The sequence below is a fragment of the Triturus cristatus genome, chromosome 4_2, assembly GCF_964204655.1.
Source record: "Triturus cristatus chromosome 4_2, aTriCri1.1, whole genome shotgun sequence".
Lineage (NCBI taxonomy): Eukaryota > Metazoa > Chordata > Amphibia > Caudata > Salamandridae > Triturus > Triturus cristatus.
Window position 1 is genome coordinate 614,990,346 of NC_140586.1, and position 18,280 is coordinate 615,008,625.

Genomic DNA, 18,280 nt, shown 5'->3' on the forward strand with positions numbered 1-18,280 from the left:
ACGAGTTTGTGTCTACTATTTTAAAACTCTGAACATTTTTTTATTCTCGTTTTTTTAATATTGACTATTGACTCTGGCGATGAAGGTACGACTCTGAAAAGTCAAGTCAGCTTTCAACGTTCTCCATCTGCTCGTCAATGTCTTCTTTGCAAATGTTATCAATCCGCGTACTTCCTTCCCTACTAGTTGTATGCCGTGGTCTGGCCTCTCTAATCATGTACGACGGTTTGGCACCCTAGCGAATGTCTGCAGAGCACCGTAGGAAAATAAATAATGCCCGGGGTTGTCAGAGAAGAAGAATAAGTTGTTTTCACCACTGCTTCCAGGACTTCTGGTCCAATGCTCTCGCCAGGTGGCCTGTAGTACCATACGGAAGCCGATCAATGAAATGGGAGTGCCTGTCCCCGCCCCTGAGGACAGCTCATGGACCCGCCCACTCCAGATAAATACCCTGGGTGTGCGCCCTCGCCTGCTCCTGCACGGGCTCTGCTGGAGCAGAATGCGCCCCTCCTTGTCGCGGCTCCGGCAGCCCCACAGCCTCGCGCCGCCCTCCCCCGAGGAGCATGACCCAGGCTCAGCCCCCGTGCGCTCGGACTAACTCCACCAGCAGGAGAATGTGGGACCCCAACTCCTCCAACATGCCCAAGGAGAAGAACAACGCCACCAAGCCCGAGGACTGCGGCTCCGTGTCTGTGGTCTTCCCCCTGACCATGATGATTACGGGCATGGTGGGCAACGGGCTGGCCATGCTGCTGGTCTACAGGTCCTATGGCAAAAAGGAGAACAAGCGCAAGAGGTCCTTCCTGCTGTGCATCGGCTCCCTGGCTCTGACCGACCTGACGGGGCAGCTGCTCACCAGCCCCATCGTCATCTCCGTCTACCTGTCCGGCCGGCAGTGGAGCCACGTGGACCCCTCGGGCCACCTGTGCGCCTTCTTCGGGCTCAGCATGACCACGTTCGGGCTCTGCCCCCTCTTCATCGCCAGCGCCATGGCCATTGAGAGAGCCCTGGCTATCCGGACCCCGCACTGGTACTCGAGCCACATGAAGACCCGGGCCACCAAGACGGTGCTGCTCTGCATCTGGCTGGGCGCGCTGGCCTTCGCCATGCTGCCCATCGCCGGGGTGGGACAGTACAGTGTGCAGTGGCCGGGCACCTGGTGCTTCATCAGCACGGGGGACACGCACTTTCCAGGGAACACGTTCTTCGCCTCGGCCTTTGCCTCCCTCGGACTCCTGGCCTTGATTGTGACTTTCTCCTGCAACCTGGTCACGATCCGGGCGCTGGTGGCCCGCTGCAGGAACAAGAGCGCCACCTCGCAGGTCAGCAAGCAGTGGGAGCGCATCACAATGGAGACCCTCATCCAGCTGATGGGCATCATGTGCGTGCTCTTCGCCTGCTGGGCTCCTCTGTTGGTGAGTCAGGCGCCGGGGCACTGGAGTGATGTGTTTGAGTCACTCTGCAAGTGTATCTGCCAGCCTGCAGCGGGAAATCATGTATGTATCGTGTGTGTGTTCTTCTGGTCTGGTGACTGGTCTCTGGTGGTGGCTCAGGCGCCGGGCCACTGGTATGTGGCACTCTACACGTGTATGTGCCAGCCTGCAGCTGCGCATCGTGTATGTAACGTGTGTGTTCTTGGGGGTCTGGTGGTGGCTCAGGCGTCGGGCCACTGACATGTGCCACTCTACATGTGTAAGTGCCAGCCCTCAGCTGCGCATCATGTATGCATCGTGTGTGCTCTTTGCCTTAGTTCTCATCTGATGCTGCCTGCAGCTGGGCATCGCGTGTGTGGGTGCCCTTCGCCTGCTGGTCTCCTCTACTGGTGAGGAAGGAGTCTGGCCCCTGGCACCGTGCGTTTGAGCATCTGTCACTTTGCATGTATGCCTGCTAACCGACAGCTGGAGTTCATGTAAGTATCACGCGTGTGCTCTTCGCCGTTGACCTCCAATGCTGGTGAGACGGTGTAGTGATCTCGGGTCCATGTTCCTGGTGGCCCCTTTCCCTGGTACGGTGCGTCGAGCGTGCGTCGCTCTGCACCTGTCAGCAAGTCTGCTCTCATTCTCCAACACCCTTCAAGACTGAGTCTCTCCCTCCTTCAAACTTTGTCACCAGGACGCTTTGCAGAACGCGTAGGAAGTGTCAGATTGCTGATGTGATGATACGTTACTATAGTCTGATCTTGTCCAGTGAGGGGTGTCTCTCGGTGAAGGATTCGTAGCTGGTTAAATACTTCCCTGTCATAGCTCTATTGACAGTGTTGTGACGTCACAACAGTAGCAGAGTTGCGTGTGTACATGTTAGTAACCGGGCGCGTGTGCACAGATCTGTGCGTGAGCGCCCCTGAGATAGACAGCGCTCACCGTCCCGACAGTTTAACATCCCATCCGCTGGCGCGCGCCGGAGGGCGGGGGCCGCTGCTGGCACCAGGAGTCTAGTGGTCCTTCCGGCCCTGGCAGTGCTGTGTGCGCTCCCACTCCTGCTCACCCTGCATGTGGAGCTGTGCACGGATTGCACACAGAGTACTGTTTTCATCTGCGGTTAATGTTGATGGCACCTGTGGGGCGTGTGAAACTCGATGCGGGCAAGGTTTATGACAGTCGGGTGGCAAACTGGAGTAAATTCCGAGTCAGTGACACCATTTCTGATTTACTGAGAGGCTGCGCCCGAAGGTGATTAAGAAGATGCACCATGCCAGGGGGCATATTATCAAGCCTGGTGTTAAAAATATCGCCGCTTTAGCAGCAGAAAACTGCCGCTAAAGCGGCGATAATGGTCTTGATAATATGCCGCAGATAATTCCAATAGAAGCCCATGTTCTGGTGTCAACATGGGCTTCTATTGGAATTCTCAAGGGCATATTATCAAGCCCATTATCGCCGCTTTAGCGACAGTTTTCTGCCGCTAAAGCGGCGATAATTTTTACGCCGTGCTTGATAATATGCCCCTAGATTCTTTAAGGATTGGCGCCAGCGCTAAGTCACTCAGAGTGACGTAATGAGGCATACACTCTTGCTAGGGTATTTGCTTCCCAGTGGAAATGAGATCTTGTGCTGGGAAAGTGCACATTTCTTTTAGCGCAAATGTTACTTTGCGCTGTTTTATAGCACTTTGCATCTAGGAGCGTTTACTCGGCGACATGTGGACATTACAGCACAAGCAGCCACAGTTGTTGACTCAAAGTCCAATATGCTGAAGTAGGCAGACAAGGCTTTGTGTCAAATATAGCGCCTCCCTTGAAGCGGGAATTAACTTGGAGAAATGCTCTTATTTTACCAAACATTGCATGCATTGCAGAGGTGCAGCACTTTACAGGACATACGTAATGTATAGATTGATTTAAAATTTGCATAGGCATGGGATTTTGGCTTCCAGTGAAACACGTATTAACTTCACAAACACTTATGCCTCATTTAAAAACGTTGTACATGGCGCTAGAAAGCCTGTCTGTGTGCCAGGGCAGGGGATTAGACCAGCAGCAGGGCTGTTTTTTTTATGAATGGAGGCATTTTTAATAAATATATATGGCTCTGTGCTGTTTGGGACATGCAGAACAGGAACTTGGGAATGCAGCACTGCGTTGTTCTAAAAGATAATGCATTTGGCACAACGCTGCAGCACACTCGCTAAGGGACAGGTTTGCAGATTTTTTTTATGCAAGGCAAGGTGCCGCATTGCACAAGGAGAAAAGCCGAGTACAGAGCTAAATCTTCTAAGATTGGCGGCTGTCATCCCACGCGGTGGTGTGCTAAATGGGGTGCCTTGCACAAGACCAAGCCTATCACCGTGGTGAAGAAGTGAATGTGCTCTATCTAATATGGGATCTGTACTGCAAGCATTCCCTTCCAGTGCACATTTCTATGCCTGGACAAACGTAGAAGGGCCCCATGCATTGTATGTGTGCTGTGCACTCCAGCATACATGCAATGCATGTGGTTTTTGAGAAATTAAAACATTTCTCCCTGTTATTTCTGGCTTCAAGTACGTTTTTGACAGAAAGCTTGGTCTAGCTATCATAGTAGCTTGGACTTTGCGTAAACAACATGGATATTAGGATTGATTCACTCAAGTGACGCCCCTTGACTAAAAGAGACGAAGCAGTGCCTTACACGCTTCTTGCTCTAAGAATAGGGAATGTTCTAGCACAAAATATCTGTTGCGCTGGAAAGTACTGCTCTCCTTTTTAGGTCGAGCATTCGAGACCTCGTGTGTACTTTGTGGGCTCTGGAGATCAGCCCTAGGACTTGTCTGCCTCCGCTTAGGGACTTTTTCTCTGTTCAACTGCCTCTATTTAACTGTCTTGATAGAAAACGATACCAGAGGTCCGTAAAATACCAGAACTGCTTTCTGCTGAGGGACTTTCATCTTTTTTTTTCTGGCAACTTCCTCTATTTAACTTTTTTTGATAAAAAAAAGACCAGCTCAGGTCAATAAAATACCCGAATAAGGTTAGCATTCTCTAGGTTCCAGTCCACAGAAATTGTCTTCCACGAGCACCATAGACAATAATATTTTTTTCAAGTCTTGTATTTTCAGTGATATGACCACTGCAAGCCCCGATTTTATGTTAAAAACAGAGCTTTGGACTATACCATTTCCCCGATTTCCCGCTGAAAGGCAATAGTTCTTCTCCATGTGTTCCCATACCTGGTATGTCACGCAGTTTGGTGCTTACTTTCCTTCCATGTTAAAGAACAGTAGATGTTTCAGCACCCAGGCTAACGCGCTGCATAGCTAAATACCTATAAGGTCCCAAAGGCGAGACCGATTGCATTGCAAATGCTTGTTTAATTAAACAGTACCATAGCATCACTTTGCAGTGGTGCAGCGCCACAGTAAATCTGGGCCTGTGTGTTCATGTCTGTCGAACGGGCAGCTGCATGCCATGTACACAGCACCATAGGCACCACTAGAGCCAACTTTCGGGGGGGCGGGGGGGGGCTAAGAACATTTTTCGGGGGGGGGGGGGCTGAATCTTTAAGCAATAGGCGGAGTGGAGCTGCAGGGGTGAAACAACAGCAAGGCCTCATTAACATGCAGATGGTCTTTTAAAGACCTGTGAAGTGCTTGGGTGCGGCTGTGTGCGCGCCCGGGAGCTGTCTCATCCCGGGCTGCCACACACGACGGTGGGTGGGGCCCAATTCCCGTGCTTGCAGTAAGACCAGTGCACTGGAACAGAGGATGGAGGAAGGCAGGCTGCACTGGGGTGACGGGGTGGAAGTGGAGAAGGGAGAGTGAGTGACCTCATCTGGAGATTGCGGAAGGCAGGCTGCACGGGGATGAGGAGGGAGGGAGTCGAGTCAATCCACTCTCAGCGGAGAAAGAGCCATCACAGATGCGTCTTCCAGTAAAGACAGCACCAATCAAGACGTTAAAATCACATTTGACAAATGTCTTTGCGTAACATACTGAAAAACATTGCTTTACACTTTCCAGGCAGTGGTGACCAGAATAAGGAAAATGGAAGCACCCGTTAAAATAAGAGGGTTATAATATACTATAAGCCACATATTTACATAGTTCTATCCATTATTCATTCTCAATCAATCTAGTCTTTTTTTAAGTATTAAAAAACACAACTGCCGCCTCCAGGGCCCAATATTTTTGACTGAACATAGAATTCAATGTGTATTTGCTGCAAGGAATCAGGTAGAACTTTAAATTATTGTTTTTGTTTGTGGCCAACTCCTGAAAACTACCTTTGAAACTAAACTAGGAATCTCCGCCATTGGCTACCTCGGGTGATATGGGCATTAATGCAGGCAAGAAAAATGGTTCCCTAAGTTGGGTAATAAAAGTCAGTCATAAATGGAGAGATGCAGAGCACCCACTGCATCCAAGGCGCCGGTACCACTGTACCTGCTGCACTGGTGAAATTAAAGCCCTTTATTTCACATCATTTATACGACAATAAGGAAGATCTCTCTTCTGCTCAAGTAAATTATTTAATGAAAACTGAAACTTGTTTGTGCATCTGTTGTGAGTGACCTGCTGTTCAGCAACAGGAGAACACATTTTGATAAATAGATTAGCCCAGTGGTTCCCAAACTTTTGACTCCTGAGGACCCCCATTGAGTCACCACTGGAAGCCGGGGACCCCCAAGCAATTTGTAGGATTTAAATTTCAAACATTAAAACAGTAATTCGAAAAAAATAAACAAACGTGTGCACTCAAAACAAATACTCAAATTACTAAGGATTTTAGGGGCATATTTACAAGTCCCTATCGCCATGGGAACATCACTTTTTGCGATGTTCCTGTGGCAATAGGGGCTTTGCCTTATTTACAAGGCAGCGTCAAGCCACTTATTGTGGCTTATCGCTGCCTTGTAAATAAGGCCCCCTTTCACGCAATGCTTAGCGTGAAAAAGGTGGGCAGTGGGAGTTGCAGTGGGCGTTTCACTCCAACGCCCATTGATTTTGACGCTGCCTTCTATTTACAAGGTCAGCTTAAATAGGAGACAGCACCAACATTAAGACCATGAAAAACCTGGTCGTAACTTGGCGAAATGAAAAGTGGTGCCTTATTGCTCCTCGTTTTTGCTTTTTCCAACAGAAAAAGCAAAACACCTTTGATTGTTTATGTTCAGGATGGTGACCCTTCCTGCACATAAACAATCATTAATAAAAATGACGTTTTGTAACTTCCATGTGTGCTGCATTAGGCAGCACACATAGAAGTGACAAAAAGGCATTACAAAATTGTTCATGTGCAGGAAGTGGGAACATAGCAGCATCAGGATGATGATAGACTGGGAATAAACATATGTTGCTAACTTTTACCATGCAGTTTGCAAGCAGCTCTTTGGCAGTTTATAGGACACTGTGCTAGATTACGATTTTCCCTTATGAATTGCACAGTGACAAAAGAATCTCTGTGACAAAATCAGTAGCCCACTGATCTAGGCACATAAAATACTGTTTTTAAAATGCATTGTACACGTTCTTTGCAGTGGGCATATTAACCCTCTGTCACATTAGATAAGTCAAAGCTGTCACTAGACAAAACTTTCCTCTCTCTCCAGCAGGTACATTAATCACTGGCATTTTCTTGACACTTTTATAGTTGCTCGAAAACTGCTAATTTTACAAGGAACTTTGCAGTGCTTTTAAAACTGCTGCCTGCGGACCCCCTGGGAATGTGCCACGGACCCCTGGGGGTCCTCGGACCCCAGTTTGGGAAACACTGGATTAGCCTATCTCTTGTACATTTCTTTATGTTCCTATGACTTCAATTTCTAAGACTGGCGTACTGCATGCCATGCAATGTTCATGGTTCACCATTGGACAGTGTTGTCCAGCTAGGAGTCGTTCAATTCAGAAAACGGCACGTACATAGCAGTGTCATCTGCTCACGGGGCCCGAAACTTTTAAAACGCAGGGGGGGGGGGGGTGTTGGATTTAAAATACAACACCTTCCCTAGTGTTCGCACAGACTGGAGTTGGAAAAGTAAATTATACTATTCCAACCTCCAGCGCCCCCCCCCCTCCGCAAGTCGTTGTTCCGACTTACGGAGTAATGGTATGCGGAATCACAACGCGGTCGTTGTAATGACCGCGTTGTGATTCCCTGCGGGATAAAAGGCGGCGGAATAACATCATACATTCGCTCACGGGCATCTCGTTGTCTACGAAAAGTGTGGGATATTGTGGAGCTTCTTTCGGCTAATGGTGTTAGATGGAGGTGTATGGTAGATGGCTTTGAGATGTAATAGAGCCCAAAGGCCTATGGGTCATGATCTAGGTGCCTGATTAGAGAGACACATTCTTTGTCAAATTATTAATTCTGCAGTAAGCATGTAGCTGCATTGCATCTGCCACGGTCGTGGAATGATAGAATTCAGTCTGTTTATGATCTTAAGTTGGGCTTCCAGTTCAAGATTCTAGATCTAAGTCAAGTGATTCCAGGGGCCTGACCTACCAAGGGTTTCTGTCAGTGCAGCCACACAAAGCAGCACAAACGCTTGTGAACGGGCCCTTATAGTGGCACTTTGTTGTGCTTTGTGCCACTTTGTGTCAAAGGGTGTTACTTGGGTGGAGGAGCGCAATCACCCGTAGTTTTTGTTGCAAAAGGTAGGGACTTGAAGCTCTGCCCACTCTCCGCCCCCATTTTTTATTGGCTTGTGTAATTGTCCAGTGTAAACTGTGGCTGTTGATTGGTCAATAGGCTTAGTAGTCCCTCCTTAGTACCGCCATGTCTCATTATGTAACTTCCCATGGCGACACCCTCTGTTATGAGTGTTGTTACTTGGTAGGCATTAATTACAGTTTCCAAGCACTATTTTTGAATTAGCAATAGGTCTGCGTTTGTGAGAGTTTATGCTATTGGCATTGTAAATGACAATGCCTTTTATTTATGTGTTTTAAAACAGCGCATAAATAAAAGGCATTGTCATTTACAATTCTAATAGCTCAAACTCCCCTAAATGTGAGACCTATTGCATTGCAAATGCTTGTTTAATAAATAGGCTCCACAACTGGCCCTTTATTGCTGGTGAAATGGCCATCGAGCTACCTGGAAAAGGTAATGAGATGACTGGTCCTTACAACAAGAGATTTGAAAACTATAGCTAAATGAAAACACAGCTCCCATTGTGGATTTGGGCAGCAAAATAAGCATGGTTCTCTCCCCTATGCTCCAAAACCACACTGCTTATGCCGCAGATGTAAGAGTACATAGCGCTTGTCCCACGCAGAATCCACTATCACCGGCGGGATTCTCCCTTTGCCACAATAGCTGAACTTTGAACTTCGTGGGGCATAAATACCTACCTCCAAGCACAGTGAGCGTGTGACCCAACTTCCTCATACAAGTTCAGTGGTCCTCTATTTTTGGAGAAAAAAAGAACAATGATGCATTTAAAAGCACCATTTCTCAAGAAATTGTCTAAAAATATGGAGGTTCTGAAGGGTATCTAATGAAATAGTCCAATTCTTTCTTGGTGGGTCAGTCAATCCATACTCTTGCCAAAGGTAATTAAGAATTCACTGTTTCCAAGAAAAGAGTTGTGGCAAAACATTGTATTTTCTTCTTAATTTACATAAAAATCCCTACAGATTTACAGGCGCTACATACAGTTACAAATCTTGGTATGCAATTTTGTAAGGCTAATCTTTTTTCAAAATGTTTATTGCTCATTTCTTCTACGTTGCACTTACTTCTATTCTTCCACCTTACCCCTTTTCAGTACATTTTCAGTCATATCCTTGTAGCTGACAGTCTGTGTGAAGGGCGACGCGTGGAAAACTCAAAAGTTACACAGCTCACTGTCATGGGCCACAGACAGCAGTGCTAGAGTGTAAAAAATTGAGTTTGTGATTGAGGGGGTAAAAACCATTTTCAAGTAACATCCACAATCCTTGTCAACCATAAAAGTCACTAAACTAGCCTATGCTTAACCCTCTGATAGCTTGGCACAAAAACAATCAGTGTCGGTTTCTTCATTTGAGCGTGGGGGCGTTGCCCCCACATGCATTGCCCATTGAAAATGCCACAACAAATAGCCATTATTATTAGTAATGCAGCCGTGGCATGTTTTACATGTCTGTCTGCACATATCTGGGTAGGGCAGGGGGTGGCCAATCCTGCTGATTGTCAGTCAGCAGCTAAAGCCTGGTGCACATGTCTGGTTAGATATGTCTATTTCTGTGGCCTACCAGATATGCATACTTAAGGCTTCTGAACCGCTCTGCTAAGGAGCCAGGGGGAACGCAGTACAGATGCCTGAGTCTCCTTTAGAGCTCTGGGTTCCCCATCTCACACCAGTCCTTGCTTTGTTCTCATGCTGTTTACAAGTAAAAAGAGCACGAGAGCCAGGCATGGATATGTTATTTTTAAAGCAGTGAGTTCAGGCTGAGGTCATGTTGCAATGACCAAATGCTCTGTAGTAAGTGTAGTGGTGAAGAGAGCATTATGCGTCGTCTCCACTGCCCAGAGTGTGCTTCTAGGCCCTGGTGACCAGTGGTGAGTAGGAGTATTTTTTGTTTTTTGATATCGGCACAGGGCCATCCAAGCACTCTCCACTTGCAGCCGGCAGCCTTTGATGTCAAGGGCAGGATTTCTCTTGGTACTGGATAAAACCGACCACTCGATGAGTTGTGGGGGAATCAACAGAACATTTTCATTTGCTTTGCACCACCCGCTTGAACTTCATATTTAACTTTCTGCCTTACCACTTTTTAAAAGCACCAGCCGCTACTACGTACAGTCAGGCTTAACTTACACATACTGTGTTAAGTATTTATGTAGCATACAAACAGTAATAAAGTATCACAACAAAAGAGATTATCTTATATCAATTTTACAAAAATAGAGTAAAATGTAATAAATGAAAATGTGTTGTATTGTATTGTGATTGTGTTTATATAGCATTTACTACCTCTGATGAGGCATTTAAGCACTTTTTTGCGAGTCGAACGCAACTCCGGAACCTAAAGGTGTATTAGTGGTGGATTAGTAGAGGGAAATAAAAATTGTTATTGGGAGTGGTAGAAGTAATAGACATGTGAGTCTGTTAGTTGGATGAATAGGATAAAGGATTGATATAAGACTGAAGAGTTTAGAAATAAATATTTGGGAGTTCAAAGTAGTAAATGAGGTTTAGGATGAGTCAGAGAGTGGAGGTAGGGGATAATTTGGAAGATGAATAGGATAAGAAATAGATTGGTGATTTGATGAGGTTTGGGGGGATTAGTTAACGTTTTTTCTCTGCAGTGGAAGGAAAATATATAAGTATGTAGATACATGACAACACATATTTTTTTTTTTTAAATATCTTTATTGCGTTTTTCAAACTTTTTCCAGTGTCGTCGTGAACTGCATGTACATATGTTGGGGGACATTTCACTTCACACTACATGAGAATGATTTATATTTTACACAGCATACACATGTCATATTGAATCCGATGTTGGTTTTATATATCAGGAGAAACAGCAATACAAAATGTCCACTGTGCTCTGCCGCAAATCAATGTCCAAATGATTGCATCTGTATCTTTTAGCATATCATGATGCTTATCTCGTTTGCTTCTGTGTTATCCTTTACCATTGCGCCCTATGAGGGGTACTCCTGAATGTCTACTTCTGAACATGCCATTGGTGCCAAGGGAGAATGCAAAACAAGATATAATTTCTAAACAAACTAACTAAATGTGCTATCATCAACCCAGATACATGACCACACATAAGATACATAGATATTTGACAATGATACGTACATGGAAAAAATCAGGAGATATAAAATTATACTAGATAAATTCCCATATGTACTTGGTTCAATTAGGAGAACCAGAAATAATGCAGTTTAAAGGTTTAAAAACCATAGCTCCAAGAAGCAGAATGTGCTAACTATGGGAATCTGCTTGTGCTAATCCAGCAGAAAGTCACATTTTCAGACACGAGCTGGATTCAGGGATCAAGTTAGTCCCCCTGGAAAAGTTACCATCTCAAAGTCCGGTGTGCAGAGTTCAAAACTTTAACAGGAGGAGCTCAACTGATGCCAGCCAAAGGTCCAGGACTTGGTAGGCACCTCTTGTGGATCAGGAACTCATTTCAACGGGGGCCAGAAGGGCTCAGAGTAGTCCAGTTGCAGGGCTCAGAGTAGTCCAGTTGCAGGGCCAGTTGCACCAGGTCAGCTGTGCTCAGAACAGGAGGCCAGCTAACTCACCCTTGGAGTCATTCAGGTTAGCCTGGCATGAAGGGAGAAAGCACTGTCTTCCTTATCTGAGGGTAGGGCAGACCACAAGCAGCAGGGTAGTCTTCTGAAGACCGAGGCAGGCCTCAAGCAGCAAGGCAGTCCTCTGGGGAACTAAGCAGGCCTCAAGCTGTAGGTCAGTACTCTTGTAGCAGCAAGAGTACTACACACCTTACATCATATAGTGTACTGGCCAGTAAATCCCTTTCCTGATCCCTCCCTTCATGAGGCGATCGACTTCCCGGCTCGAACCAAGGAGCCGCTGCAGTTGGGTCCTAGTGTCCGACATCTCCCCCCAATTTAACTGTTGGTGACTTGTAAAGCTACATAGAAACAAAACTTACAACTCCTCATTCAGTTGACCTGTCGTCCAGATCGAATGGTGACAAATAGCTGCAACCCTACTTCATCGCTTTCCACGGGGTCCCTGTCACAGCTTGTGGTCAATTAAGACTTCAAATTCTGATTTCTGTCCTTCTCTGAAGTCAGGGTAGGCGATTTAATGTTTTAGAAGTGTGAAACATTTCTAGTGACAAACTTGCCATGTTGTGTCGCAGTGATCATGCTCCCTTTTCTCTCAACCACCTGTAGGGAACTGGTAGCAAATGGAGTATTAGTCTTTTGTCTTTGTCTCTGTCTGACTACCGCGCAGTGCCCTCTGTCAATAGCACTGACATTGGCCTGCCTCCTGGTGTCTGCATATGCTTTCATCTTTTCTTTTCTGGAGGCATTATCTGTTTGAAGTTTATGAAAGAACATACGCCGAGTTGCAAACCTCGGCCATCGATCTTTGTTTGTATACCTTACCAAAAATGATGGTGGGAGGACATTCACCAGTCATCGAACAAGGTCTTATGTGGTAGGCCCTTAGAGCCTGGCATAGAGCTTGATCCAGCTCTCGTCTTTCCACAGACGCTCGCCGCAATTTCCTTTTGAGGTTGCCCCTAAAGCGTTCAACTACACTATTGGTCTGCAACCACGGGGGATGCGTTGGTATTCAGCAACTAGTAGGGTCACAAGTTGTTTGAACTCCTTGCGGTTGTATGGAGGGCCATTGTCAGACTGAAGGATGCTGGGTATACCCTAGGTTGGAAATATATCCCCCAGAATATGTATCACTTCACCATGTCTCATGGATGAGACACTTCGGATGAGTGGGAATCACTAGAGTTAATCAATGAGTACCAATAGGTACTGGCCATTTGTGAGGAATCCAAAGAAATCAACGGTCAGCTGGATTGTGCTCTTTTTCTGGTCTTTGAATGATGTCATAGTCATGTCCTTACAGTCTCAGTTCCCATGTTTAATCCTGGGGGGCATCTTGGCTTTGGGGTTGCTAAAAACTGTCAAGAGTGCTTGATGGTCTGTTATAACTGTGAACTTCTTGCCGTACAGAAAACTATGAAAATGTTCACATGCCCGCACAACTGTTAGGCTTTCCTTTTCAGGCTGGGATTATGCCCTCTTTGTGTCAGACAGACTATGACTAGCATATGATGGTTGCTTTTTTAATGGCTGTCTTGATATCCTGCAAGCTCTTCTCATATGCTACAGACCTTTTAAAGTAAGCGTTTTGGTTTGTTAAGTCTCTCAGCGGTGCACTGTCTCTCTGTGGTGCACTGGTGTGGCTTCATGTCATATATAGTGGGCACGGTAGCTGGCCATACCTAGAAAAGATCATAGGGAAGGACTACTCTCAGCTAGCGCTGTTGCTTTGTCACAGTCGGGTATCATCCCATCCTCCGAGAAGATGTGGCTAAAAAACTTGAGCTTGGATTTATGCAGTTCATACTTGTAGGCATTCAAAGTCAGACCATCATCCGTGAGCAACTTGCACACTTTCAGGAGCGCTTTGTCATGTTCTCGTCTGGTGCTCCCAAATATTAGGATGTCATTCCTATAATTGATGGCATTGGGCACTGTCTGATTGACTTACCTGATGATATCCTGGAAAATTTCAGCAGCTGAGGAAATTACTAACTTTTCCCTCATACCTGAACAAGCCTATGTACATTGAAAACGGTGATCTATTGACAGTTCTGTTAAAGTTCCAGTTGATGATACCCCTTGTCCAAGTCAAGCTTCAAAGATATTGCGGCACCATTAAGTTGTGTTATCATATCGGCAATGTGTAGGCCTGGGTGTCGTTCTTGCTCAATTACCTTATTTGGTTGGCACATTTAGGAGATAGACATGTTAACCATTAACCACAGCCACCGTAGTCAAGTATTCGTGCCTCAGGATGGATCAATGGCAAGAGAAAAGGCTGTAGCAAGCATGGGAGATGAGGGCAGGCAGGGTGAGCCGAACTGGTGACTGTAAGGGGTAAGGGATGTATGTGTGCCACACCAGGCATCAAAGATCGTACCCAAACCTTGCTGTGTTGCCTCAGCAGAGCCCGAGTTCGCCTCTTGAAAGAAGTAGCAAGACCCCAAAAAGAGGCCCAAACCCTCAGAGGAACTACGCGTTGGTGATCTGAAATATCAATGTGTGGTTCTTTCCCCTGCCTCGGAGGGAGAGGTGGTCCATAAAACTTTATGAATTTAAATATCTTACGTTTTGCCTCACAGCAGTGGTCCATTTTAACTTTTTTCTTTGTATTGCATGTGTTGTCAGTCCACTACACGCGCTAATATTCTTGCTCTTGCTCATTGTCTGGATGAAACCAAGTTCAGAGGGAGAGTCTGTGGCCAGATTAGAGCAACAAAGACCAAACACAGGGCCAAGGCTGCACACCGTATACAAATAAGATGGGTTTCGTGCCCAGGTCTTCATGCTGTGCTTCATGTTGATGGCGAGAAATTGTCTGGAAGAAATTAACAGTTTACGAATGGCAGTATCCCTTTCACTTGTTGCCATGGAGCTAATGCACTTTTCTTGCGTTCTGAATTTTAGGGCAAACTTTTATTGTAATTGCAAAGCTGAACTTGCCCTGCTTCCTCTAGATAGAACATAAACTGGACACTGCAGCATATTCAGCATTCGCCTTTTGCTTGGAAAGATTCTGCACACTCATGTAGAAGAAGGCTAAGCCAAGAGGACGAATCTTTGACTGTCACACTTTGAGTATACATCATACTCATTGAACTGAGGAGACAACCTGTGGCACTGAGCCCTGCTGAGACTCAAGTAAACCACCTGGAGCACTGACAACCTTTCTTGAAACACCTGAGCTTGACATCTAGTTGTGGGTTTTATTGCTGCAAAACATTTGTAATGCTAAATTAGACTGATATTGTAGCTCATACATTTTAAACAATCTATATGTATACATGTACTGCCCGAACTAGTCATTCTACCACCCAACCATTCTGCTACAGGAAACATAATTTAGTATCTGGTTCCTGTATTTTTAAGTAAAGTGACAACGCTTGTCACAAGGATTGCCTAACTGCTCCTGAGTTACACAGACCCCAACAAACTGACTTTACTATTTGTCACATGCCATTCCTACTTACCCTTCATATGCAAATATTTCTCAGTTTGTGGCACACTCTGCTCTCTCAGGTGAAGATAATATCCTCTCTGTTATTGCCACTGAAGTGCAAACCGGGCCTAGTCCATACTTTTGCAGACAGGTAAACTAATGCACACACACCACTGTGTGAATGTTCATGCTATTTCAACCCATTCCAATTATGCCTACCTACCCCTCCTTTCCCCACAATCAAGGAAGTCCCAATTATAGTATTTTTTCAAAAAGTATGACTTGGCTGTATTACTCCACTGTGATTTACAGACTACAGTAGATGGCACTCTATCAAATGTGAATCTGACACCATGTGGTATAGAGTTCGGCTGTCCTTTCTCTAAAACATAACTTTGATGGCTGTTGTAATAAAATTGTGCACTAGTTTCAAATTTCACATGGTACTGATTTGTGGATAGGTATTCAAATGCCTAATAAAAGTTGTAAACATTATGTCAATGGGCCCGGTTGCATTCCAAGTAACCCTTTTTTGTATAACAGCATATTTAAGTTGCTCAAGACATAAAAATATTGCTTGGTTGTAATCCATTTTGAGGAACAATTATTTAGTCTCAGCTCAGAGTAATCTTTTGCCGATACTCCATTACATCAAAGGTACACACAATAATCTATTTCTCAAAAACGAATTTTCTTTCTTCTCCACTGGGAAAATATTTTCCCTCTGGAAAAAATCTTTTCCCTGCACCACTGGCATTTTTATTTTTTACTCCACATTCCCACCCTGTATACAGACTTACCAGTGGTGTTGGTAACACTAAGGCTGGTTGTATTCTTGATTGAGAATATGACATGTAAAAGTTTGTGAATACCAATAAACTCCTAAGTTTGTTAGTATTTATCTATTTTGCATGACATTCTGTAAGGAAGACTACACCATGACGAAGTTAATCCAAGTCTGGATTTATTTGTAAATAACTTCCTAGTACCAACCACCGGCACCTCGTCAGCCACACAAGCGCATTCCAATCACTGCCCTTTGAACTAGTGACACCAGCAAGGACAATAGGTAAATAGCAAGAGGTAGCACGCTAGGTAGCTAGACGGCACACTTTTTTCTCCTTTAGATGAACAGGTAACAGCCCCCAAAAGAGAATGAAACAGACACATTAAGAAAAAATAGAAAAACAAAACCATAAAGCATGAAAAAACTTTAACAACATAACCAATGCATTATACAGTTGACAACTGTAGACAATAATAAGCAAGAGGTAAACAGTTCAGGAAATGAAAACATGCAGTAAAGAATACAATTCTAAATACAGTAGGTGATAACATACATATATGTCACAAAGTGTGACAGCAAAGCTCAACCTTTTAATTTCATTACGAAGTCTTTATAACGAGACAAAATGTGTATCTCTGATTCCCTGCGTGTGTCATCTTCTATGCTTTCATTCGTTTGTACCACTTCCCTGGAGAAATGACTATGCATGAAATCCTCTCCATGACTGAGTATTAAGACAGTTTTGTCCTTGTTCCAAAGTCTACCAACACTGGTATGTACCACATTGGGGAGAACATTTTCAATATGTGAGAAAATGTACATACTGCCTCGGCCTCCAAGCCAGGTTTTTGTATCCTAACCCAATGGTCAACAGACACATCTCATGTATCATTTCTCACATTTATCTTCACATATGCACTTTTAATTATTTTCTAACATCTGTTAGACTGGACAAATGAGACATCTCTCCTTCACAATGGTCCATCCATTCCTTGTCCATTTTAAAGCCAGGCACACTACTCCAGCATGGAAGGTGATACACCAGTGGAAATATTGGATGTTGTTCTATAGGCCCATAACATGTCTTCCACAACAGTTTTCCAATCTAACCTACTGGCCAATGCCTACTGTAACTGGTACTTCAGTGCACAGTTAAATTGTTCTACCAAGACATTACTTCTGGGATGGTACAACAAAGTAGTGATGTGTTTTATATTGTGGTGCCTCAAATATGCATTTATGTCAGAAGGGACTATATGGGTACCATTATCATTTACATTTCATTGGGAAATCCTTCCCTTGAAAATATTCTCTGCATGTAATGAGTGATTGATTTGGTACTAATGCTGTTCACAAAACTAACTTCTGGCGACTTAGACATATGGTCTATTATTATTATTACATATTAGGAATAATCACCCAAGACACTTGAGGGACCAGTGACATCCATGGCGTTCTTTGACCAAAGAACTTTAGGGGGGTATACAGATATGATGGGAGTTGGCACCGTAACCTGGGATTTATCACTTAATATACAGGGTCCACGATCCCTAACAACATTTTCTATAGTTTTGTTGTTGGAGCTGGCTTTTTTTTGGACCTGTTTTTGTTGGCTTTAGTACTCTTGGCACTTTACCACTGCTAATCAGTGATAAAAAGCATATCCTCTTTGTGCAGATTGTGATTATAATTGAAAATCCAGGATTGGCATACTTGATTTCCTGGTAAGTCCCTAGTAAAGTGCCCTGCTTGTGCCAGGGCCTGTAAACTAAATGCTACTAGTGGGCATGTAGCACTGATTGTGCCACCCACAAATATAGACTTTCAAATGTGTCGCACACTAACATTGCAGTGTCTGCGCACGCAGATTTTAACTGCCATGTCGACATGGCAAGTGTACCCACTGGCCAGACCCTAACCTTTCCTTTTTTTACATGTAAGGCACCCCTAAGGTAGATCTGAGGTACCCCCATGGCCAGGGTGCAGTCTATCTGAAAGGTAGGACATGTATTGGTGTGTTTTACATGTCCTAATAATGAAATACTGTGTATTTCGTTGTTCACTGTTGCAAGGACAAGCTCTCTCATAGGCTATCATTAGAGATGCCTTGTCATATTTTACGATAAACAACAAAATGCCAATACTGATCTCTCTTTTATACCTTATTCTTAATACGTCACAAAGAGACAAAACAAAGTGACAAATAAAGTTTTTTCTTTTTCAATTAATGAATATATTAATGTTTATTTAAACAACCAAATCAATTAATAACCTATTAAAAGATCCTTGAAATCCTTTTACATATCACATAGCTCCCATATTTCATTATTGAACAGCTCTCTCATACTAACACTCATACGTTGAACACATTCCC

The 18,280-nt window shown here is 44.6% G+C and overlaps 1 protein-coding gene across 1 annotated transcript in view; it reads left to right on the plus strand.

Moving 5' to 3' along the window:
* The first annotated feature begins 494 nt into the window (after positions 1–494).
* Positions 495–18,280, plus strand: part of PTGER3 (prostaglandin E receptor 3) — a 243,166-nt gene continuing 225,380 nt past the window's right edge. The window contains exon 1 of the mRNA XM_085600140.1: positions 495–1,415. Within this exon, the coding sequence (XP_085456266.1) occupies positions 564–1,415 (852 nt within the window). The 5' untranslated portion in view covers positions 495–563. The remainder of the gene's footprint in view (positions 1,416–18,280) is intronic.